General features: G+C 38.8%; 1 protein-coding gene across 2 annotated transcripts; it reads left to right on the top strand.

Annotated features, from left to right (window-relative positions):
- Nucleotides 1-1,354: 1,354 nt before the first annotated feature.
- Nucleotides 1,355-6,398, top strand: LOC149005092 (ketol-acid reductoisomerase). 2 transcript variants are annotated; one of them, XR_016175567.1, is made up of 11 exons: nucleotides 1,355-1,699; nucleotides 1,838-1,930; nucleotides 2,360-2,425; nucleotides 2,564-2,704; nucleotides 3,828-4,055; nucleotides 4,165-4,282; nucleotides 4,366-4,505; nucleotides 4,616-4,783; nucleotides 5,019-5,174; nucleotides 5,313-6,056; nucleotides 6,159-6,394. XR_016175567.1 is itself a non-coding variant. In XM_089168504.1 (10 exons), the coding sequence occupies exons 1-10, from the start codon at nucleotides 1,403-1,405 to the stop codon at nucleotides 5,679-5,681; spliced, it is 1,776 nt and encodes a 591-aa protein (XP_089024630.1). In that variant the 5' UTR covers nucleotides 1,355-1,402; the 3' UTR covers nucleotides 5,682-6,398. The 2 variants fall into 2 exon arrangements, 1 of the variants encoding a protein (XP_089024630.1); XM_089168504.1 differs by having other exon boundaries at nucleotides 5,313-6,398.
- Nucleotides 6,399-8,622: the final 2,224 nt, after the last annotated feature.

Here is an 8,622-nt window from a genome sequence, read left to right as displayed (position 1 = left end):
TTATTTCTTATATAGAGTTTACCTTTTAATCCCGTTCGTTGAACTCGTACGTGCTTTCTTCTGGTGACCGTCAGATCTAGACGGTTAGACCCGTTAGTGGAGTAATGGATAACTTCCCTTGATTGCACGATCTTGATGCCATGGTCGTGGTAGTTATCCGAGTTGGCACGATCGTCCGCTCCCGTGAGTGTCGATAACCGTCTCTTTGACGAGTTATTCATCCTGAGAATCTCGGACTTGTGCTTGCTAGCTGATCGTGTTTGATTTCTTCCTGAACACGCCATCTTCGAACCCGGTTCACTCAAACCTAAATCGGTCGGTTAGTCCCTGACCGGGGTTGAGGGTTGAACCAAGGACAGATCCAGTTCAACGATATTTTTTCCGTATCAATATGTATTATAATAAATTGTCATACAAAAAAGAAGAAGGGATAATTACTATTGGCCCCCTATACTTTGATTTTATTACTATTGTATCCCCTGTACTTTTCAAAATTACTAATCCAACATTTAACTTTGTCTACAATTACTATTGCCCCCTTACCATTAAGTTCCGTTAGTTTACTGATGATGTGGCATCTTTATATTTTCTCAAAAATCCCAAAATACCCTTATACCTATCTCTTTATTTATTTACCCTTTTGTCAAGTTACAGTAGTACCCTTAATTAACTGTGGAGAAAAAAATAACTATAATGCATTTTATTCTAAAAAAAAACCACCAAATAAAGAAAGAATGATTGAATAAAACTCAAATAAAATCCGAAGAGGAAGGAAAATTGAATTCAACTCAAATTGGAAACTGAATATCACCTAATATATTTTCAAAATAAATGAATTTTAGTGAAGGTGGGAAACCAAATCGAATTTGGATTTTGCCCATTTTATTAATTCAAAAAAATTAAATTTAGGGTAAAATTGACATTTAATCGGGTTTTTATAAATGGGGTAGCATTGTCTTTTGATTTCTTAATTTTAATGAAGGGCAAATTAGACATTAAATATTCAAACTTAACGGCTACTTAACACCGTTATAAGGAAGGGGGGCAACAGTAATTTCGTAAAGAACATGATTTTATTAGTAATAAAATCAAACTATAGGGGGGCAACAGTAATTATCCAAAAAAAAAATTATATCAAGTAAATAAATTATAGGGTGGTAAACCGTAAACGTAATAGTTTCCGGTACCCTAATCACTTGATAGATGTTACAAAATATGGATACTTCAAACGGATCGGTTCTCGGGTTTGGGTTTCCTGGAAAATCAATAACCCGAAAAAATTTCTGAAAAATGAGCGGACGAGATGCTACTTCTACAGCCATAAATTAGTGATCTCGCCACTCACCTCATTTCACTTCTCTTCTCTTTTCATTTGCAGAGGTTTTCTCTCGTGTTGTCCGAAATGGCGGCGGCAACTTGTTTCTCAAACACATTGGCTTCTCCTTCTCCTTCTTCATCTAAACCCTTGAAGTCGGCTTCCGCCACCCCAAAGAACAGAGTAGGGTTTCTCTCGTCAGCTTCGAACACCTTAAAACCTCTCCTAGCTCGTGTTTCCACCGGCAAAAACTCCTCGTCAACCGGAGGATCTGCCTATGGAGCTCGTATGGTCTCCATGCCGGCGGTTAAGCCTTCTACGACTCTTGATTTTGAGACCTCTGTGTTTAAGAAGGAGAAGATCACGCTTTCTGGTCATGACGAGGTAAAAGCCCTTAACTTGTTTCCATTTCCATTGTTTACTCCAGCTTTTATTTGCCTTTGTTGGTCTGAATTTGTAATTCGATCGTTTATTTGCGTTTGTTGGTTTGGATTTGTCATTCGCGTTCTTTCCTTTTTGCAGTACATTGTCAGAGGTGGAAGGGATTTATTCCCTTTGCTGCCTGATGCATTCAACGGAATTAAGCAAATTGGTGTCATTGGATGGGGTTCTCAGGTGAATTATTGTTACTTAATTCCTACCCAACATGATTTGATTTTCCTTCTTTATCACTTTATGTGTACGATTGCGCGACTTTATTTAGTTGGGATATGGTTGTTGTTGTGTTGCACGACTCGTTGTTTTGATGGTTCTTTCAATAGATATTTTACTGCTTTCCTTCTTTTTTGTTATTGATTTTCTTATTTTGTCTCAACTCTGTTAGCAAGCTGCCTTATATGATGCTCATTATTTTACGGTAGGCTTGCTTTGTTATCTGATTGATGTGGAAGGTTGGATTTTTGTGCTCTCTGCTTTGATTTCCTCTGTTCCTCTATCTTCATTTTTAGTGTTTTTACTATGTTTTACTAGTGTATCTCAGCTGGAGATTATTCAATGCGATGTCGACATTTGTAAGCAATTAACGTCTCTTTACATTCTATCCAGGGGCCTGCTCAAGCTCAGAACTTGAGGGATTCCCTTGCGGCAGTAAACTCTAACATCGTGGTGAAGGTAACCTTCTCTGCATTCCAGTATTTTTATTTATGGAACTGTTCAGATGTTTCTAGCTGTTCAGGGTATTGTTTCTGTAGACCTGCCTTGGACTTCCTAAGCTTTTGACGTTGTGCTTTATTGCCTTGTCTTATACAGGTTGGACTGAGGAAAGGTTCCCGTTCTTTTGCTGAAGCTCGGGCTGCTGGATTTGCTGAAGAGAATGGAACACTAGGCGATATATGGGAAACTATTTCAGGCAGTGATCTTGTGTTACTTTTGATTTCTGACTCAGCACAGGTTGTGGCAGATTGTGCTTCACTGCTTATTCTTTTTTTTTTTTTGTGGGGCGGGGGGGGGGGGGTGTTCCTCATAAATTTCTATAACTTCTTCTAATTTAATTATTTCTTCATTGTGCCTATTCTAGCTTCCAGGTGAATCTTGCATTCTTTTGCCTTCAAAAATGTCAGTGGATACATTAAAACGCAAAAAGAAAGTCACCAGTTCTATGGTCAAGCTCCCCTGTCATGTCCAGTTTGCAGTATGATTTCACTGTCACGGTCAAGACAAAATCTTTTCCGTGATTCTTCTGTAGTTCGTGTCAATCTCAGCCATCCCAGGGTGGAGCCCAGGCTTCTCTGTCCCAGTTTTTAGTGTCTGTTTTTAAAACACCGATCACAGTATCCATTGTTGTGATGGAGGAACCGTTACAACTTAGGATTCTAAGTAGTAGATAACCTTAAACTTTAAGTCTGGAGACCTAATTCTAGTCTGCAAAACCATAATGCTATTGAAGCCTGTTGAAGATGTACCACTGTCGGTTTGGCTTCCAAATCGTGTGAACTCTCCAGTGTTCTCAGAGAAGGTGACTCTTGAATGAGTGCACTTGGAGATAGATTATTGTAGCTTGACCTCTCACGCACTCAATATTTCAGAGGAGCTGATTGGAAAGACCTTTCTTATCAGCATAATCCTCTTGAATGTGGTCAGGAAAATCATACATCATAGGGATCAAACTTTTTCAATGCTTTACAAGCATTTTAGGCTCCAAATTTGAATATTAGCTTTAAGCAACATTCCAACAACAGACACGGAAGTTTTCATATGCTTGCAACTACTTTATTGTAAGTTATCTCTGTATTTTTTTTCACTGATCCTGGTCAATTTCTGTAACTATTCTTGTTGCTGATGCTTCTAATTATTTATTTATTTATTATTATTATTTTTATTTCACTGCAACTAAGATGTATCTGTGATTCAGTGGTTATCACAGCTTATGTCTCATGGGATATTTGTTATTGACTTGATTTTCCACTGTTTTGATGTTGTTTCAGAGTTTATGTCTTGCAATCCCATTTTCGGTTTTAACTTTTGAGAAATTTTCAGCTTGCGGAGGTTCTAAGGTTTCATAATGGTTGTGCAGGCGGATAATTATGAGAAAATATTTTCCCACATGAAGCCAAACAGCATACTGGGGCTTTCCCATGGATTTCTTCTTGGACATCTGCAGTCACTTGGTAGTGATTTCCCTAAGAACATTAGTGTAGTTGCAGTATGCCCAAAAGGGATGGGACCTTCTGTTAGGAGACTTTATGTTCAGGGAAAAGAGATAAATGGTGCTGGGATCAATTCAAGTTTTGCCGTCCATCAGGTTTTCTTCTTCTTGAGCTTTGATTGTATTACTACCTGTTAGGTATTTTACTCAACCATTGTTTACCAAACCTGGTTTTGTTGTCTATTTAATGCTTGCTGCTGTGCAGGATGTTGATGGTAGGGCTACAGATGTTGCTTTAGGGTGGTCAGTTGCCCTTGGTTCTCCTTTTACTTTCGCTACTACTCTGGAACAAGAATATAAGAGCGATATTTTTGGGGAACGAGGTGAGATAATTGGTATCCTGTGTCCAGAGTTCATGGTTCACTCACTAAGCTATCCACCTTCTGACTGCCCATTTCATGTGTAGGCATTCTACTTGGTGCTGTTCATGGAATTGTTGAGGCATTGTTTAGAAGATACACTGAAAATGGAATGAGTGAAGAACTTGCGTACAACAGCACTGTTGAGTGCATTACAGGAATCATCTCAAAAACCATCTCAACCAAGGTTTTGTTTTGGCTTACCTTTAAGCTCCCTAACTCTTGTTTGCTCTCTCTTATTGCTTTTCCTGAGAATGTGTAATGAATGAAAAAAAATTTCCCTGTGTCATTTGACAGGGTATGCTGGCTGTTTACAACTCATTGTCAGAAGATGGTAAAAAGGAATTTGAGGCTGCTTACAGTGCTGCCTTTTATCCTTGTATGGAGATCCTATACGAATGCTACGAGGATGTAGCAAGCGGTAGCGAGATTCGAAGTGTTGTCTTGGCTGGCAGTAGATTTTACGTAAGTATCCTTCTTGCTTATAACAATTTGGTTGAAGGTTCAAATGTTGTATATGTGTAATTGAGTCTTTTGCCTATGTACTGAAAGGAAAAAAGGTCTTGTGTCTTACTCTATGTTGCCCTGAAGTACACCTATTCTTCGGTCGATTAAAATTTATCTTATACATCATCTAATCTAATGCCTCGTATATTAGATTGAAGTACTTGGTTGTTTCTGTTATTAATTTGCCTCACAGGAGAAGGAAGGTCTACCAGCATTCCCAATGGGCAAAATTGATCAAACACGAATGTGGAAAGTTGGTGAGCGAGTACGAGCTGCACGATCAAAAGGTGACTTGGGTCCTTTGCATCCTTTCACAGCTGGAGTGTATGTTGCTTTAATGATGGCTCAGGTATGAGGTCTTCCTTAATGTGTTCAAGTTGTTTGCTTAAGATGCTTATTATAGGTGCATGTATCAATGATGAAACATATTGCGGGCTCCTCCCCTCATGTTTTGACTGATAATATGGTTTAATTGCTGATCGGCCAGATTGAGATATTGAGGAAAAAGGGGCACTCATACTCAGAAATAATCAATGAAAGCCTTATTGAGGCTGTGGATTCCCTCAACCCTTTCATGCACGCAAGAGGTGTCTCGTTCATGGTCGATAACTGTTCCACAACTGCTCGATTGGGATCTAGGAAATGGGCTCCACGGTTTGATTACATCCTAACCCAGCAGACTTTGGTAGCAATAGACAAGGGTGCTCCCATCAACAGAGACCTCATTAGCAACTTCCTATCAGACCCGGTCCATGGAGCTGTCGATGTCTGTGCCCAGCTGAGGCCTTCTGTTGATATATCAGTGACAGCGGATGCAGATTTCGTCCGTCCGGAATTGCGCCAATCCAGTAATTAAACTCAAAAGATTTTTTGTAGCCGGTTTTTATTTTGATGGGAATAAAAAAATAGTTGTTTACTTTAGGGAACTTTAGCCTGCTTACTTGGTTTACCTAGTTGAGGTCTTCTTGTCATGTTCTTGTTTGGTGCAAACTGTGAACAAGGTTTTGTTTTTGGATGACTGGTGAAAGCATCCTTCTATAATGAAAGGGTCTTCTGAGATAAACCAGACACAGCTTGTTAAACATGCTTATGTCTGAGATCTAAGGTATTGGTGCATTCATTCATCCACCTGAGAACATCGGCTTGTTTTGAATCTTACTCGTTTATGAACCAAACAGTCGCGGTGATAAGATCCTCTACGGTGGTAGTTCTTGGTGACGCACCGAAATTGGTAAGTAACAGATGTAGGAAACACTGGTTTCCCTCTTGTTTTTCTTCTTTCTTGGCTGTGTGTTTTTAATGTCTTTTCCTTTTGGTCTTTGGTTTTGCTTAGGTAGGTTGGCTTTGCTGGGCTTGGCGCTCATCTCGTTCTCCCCTTCCCTTTCTTTTTTTCATTGGAGAACTTTTTATTCATCTGGGAAAAGAAACACATGTGGTAAACACAATGTTCCTTCTATGCTAAACATGGTTAGGTTCACCTAATTTGATTCTCTCCAAGCCAAACCCTAGTTCTTTTTTTATTTTTATTTTTGGTAATTTAGTCAAACCTAGTTGTGACTATGTTTTTACACGTAAATTTCAAGACGATATATGCCATAAATTTATATTGCATTGATAATATTGCCAAAATATACAAACAGTTCCATACAAATTAAGGACTTTATGCACTCGATTCTGAAGCAGAATTCCTAGGATAGAACACAAGACCTCGTTGCTTGTATGCTATATTCACTGTTGTTTCACCTCGAAGCTCAAGTATTCTGTTTTTTTTTTCACTGAAAGTTCATTTGTTTTAAAAGTGAAACCAAAGCTAACACTCGTTCCCGCAACCATAGTTGTGCTCAATACACCCAAATTCACAGGAATTTCAAAATTTAAATCTGTGTGCATACATAAGAGTGAAAAACGAAAGCAAAGGGCACCCAGAGGCATCTCAATCAAACTCACTCTTTAATCATAGCTGACCACCAAGGAGAATTTGCACCTGCTATTTCAAGCTTAATGAGCTTATGAACTCACTAAGAAGTGTGCTGCAGCGTTCGTCTCTTTGTAACAAAGTGAGATTTTCTGCTCTATTGCCTCACGGAAAGCCTCGAACCCTCTTCATCTTTGAAGAATACAACATGGGATACGTTGTTGTTGTACTGAAAAATTACCATTGCTGAATCACATTCAACCCAAGTGAAGTTCAGTTTACCAGCCGAATCCCAGCCATATAGTAGCGCTTCAAACTCAGCTTCGAAATTACCCATTGAAGAAAGATTTGTAATTTGATTATTTTTACATTGCAAAAAAAGAGTCACTAGTGGAATACTCTCTTGAGGCCAAGAGAGAAGTGGACCTAGATTTGTAGAGTCAAACCATTATAAAATATCGTGTTGTGGTTGTTTTAAATTTGCTCAACTTGTCTAGTTAGTTTTAATTTGCAATTATTGTGAGATTTGGACAGATCCACTAGTTGTAACTTGTTCACCTTCCTTTGGGTTACATTTACATTTATTGGTAAAACTCCATTATTTTCAATTCCATAATTGATGACAAGGGAAAGATCCTTACCTTGATTCGCTTTTCCAAATATGAAATATACGCAGCGGAAGTAAATCTGGATCCATGTTCTCGTTCCACCACCAAATCTCTACCGGGATGATTCCACAATCACAAGGAAATATAAGTATTTCCACAACCCAAATGCCGTGTGGAAAGAAGATGGAGAGAGAGATGGGAGCCGCCTACTTTTCTTGGAAAAACTTACGTAATGTAAACACACTCACTTATTCGGTGGTTACCAAAATATATAACCCTATTTTGTAACCGCCCTAATAGTGAGTTTCCAAATTTGCCCTTGGGCATTTAATTTATTAATTATATTAATAAATTCCAATAGCTCCCACTTGTGCAAGGACAAGTGTTAATGTGTCCCAGACACACATGTATATCCCAGATATACACATTCAATCTCTCTGATATGTATCCCGATGCCCTTGTGTCCCAGATATATATACCTCTATATATGTCCCTTATATATATATATATATATATATATATATATATATATATATATATATATATATATATTGATCTCTTCACTATGTATCCCAGATACATAGACCACCTGTGTCCCAGACACTAATATCCACAAGTCATATTGGCAAAATGGGTTGTGCGACCGGTGATATACCTGCACACATGAGCCCCAAACTAGAAACCTTCCCAGAAGGCCAGAATGGCACATCACTCAAAGAAACATATCAAATAAGCATTAGTATAACACAGTGTCATAGGTTTATTCAAACTCACCAGACTGAAGGTGTCTCGATCCCTCTGAGAGATCACCTTCTTGTCCTTAAAATGTTCACTACTGTAACACATACAGTTGGCGCCAGCAAACACTTTTAGGGGTCAATTGAATCAAACCTTTCCTTTCGCCCCAGACCATCACTACACTTAGGATTGACTTCTTTCCCAGTAGTGCCCCTTTAGGTCGAATCTATCATGACCATAGGTAACACCCCAAAGTAACCACATCAATCCTTCGTTTCATGATGTCGTCGAAAGTCACTAAGAACACTAATGGACCATAAGGTCTAAGACTCACACAATGAGAGGAGCAGGGATCCATCCTCTCATTTCCAATGATCACTAAGCACACATAGTATGATATATGTGCTATGGTGGAGCATTCTATATACAACAAAACGTATGTCCATCTCAACACCATACAGGTCTTAGTCTAGTCGCAACCTCTTGCGCCTAATCCTAGTTTCTTTATTGTCGCCACCCTAGCGCCACATAAAGTA

The sequence above is a fragment of the Hakea prostrata genome, chromosome 9, assembly GCF_041222555.1.
Source record: "Hakea prostrata isolate BN-2017 chromosome 9, UWA_Hpros_2, whole genome shotgun sequence".
Classification (NCBI taxonomy): Eukaryota; Viridiplantae; Streptophyta; class Magnoliopsida; order Proteales; family Proteaceae; genus Hakea; species Hakea prostrata.
Note: the sequence above shows the minus strand (reverse complement) of the source record. Positions and strands in the feature narration are given on the sequence as shown.

Excerpts from the sequence above, each read along its gene's own strand:
- LOC149005092 (XM_089168504.1), top strand. The coding sequence starts at position 1,403 with ATGGCGGCGGCAACTTGTTTCTCAAACACATTGGCTTCTCCTTCTCCT. Across the intron at positions 1,700-1,837 it reads CGCTTTCTGGTCATGACGAG|TACATTGTCAGAGGTGGAAG; the intron begins GTAAAAGCCCTT and ends TCCTTTTTGCAG. Across the intron at positions 5,175-5,312 it reads TTGCTTTAATGATGGCTCAG|ATTGAGATATTGAGGAAAAA; the intron begins GTATGAGGTCTT and ends CTGATCGGCCAG.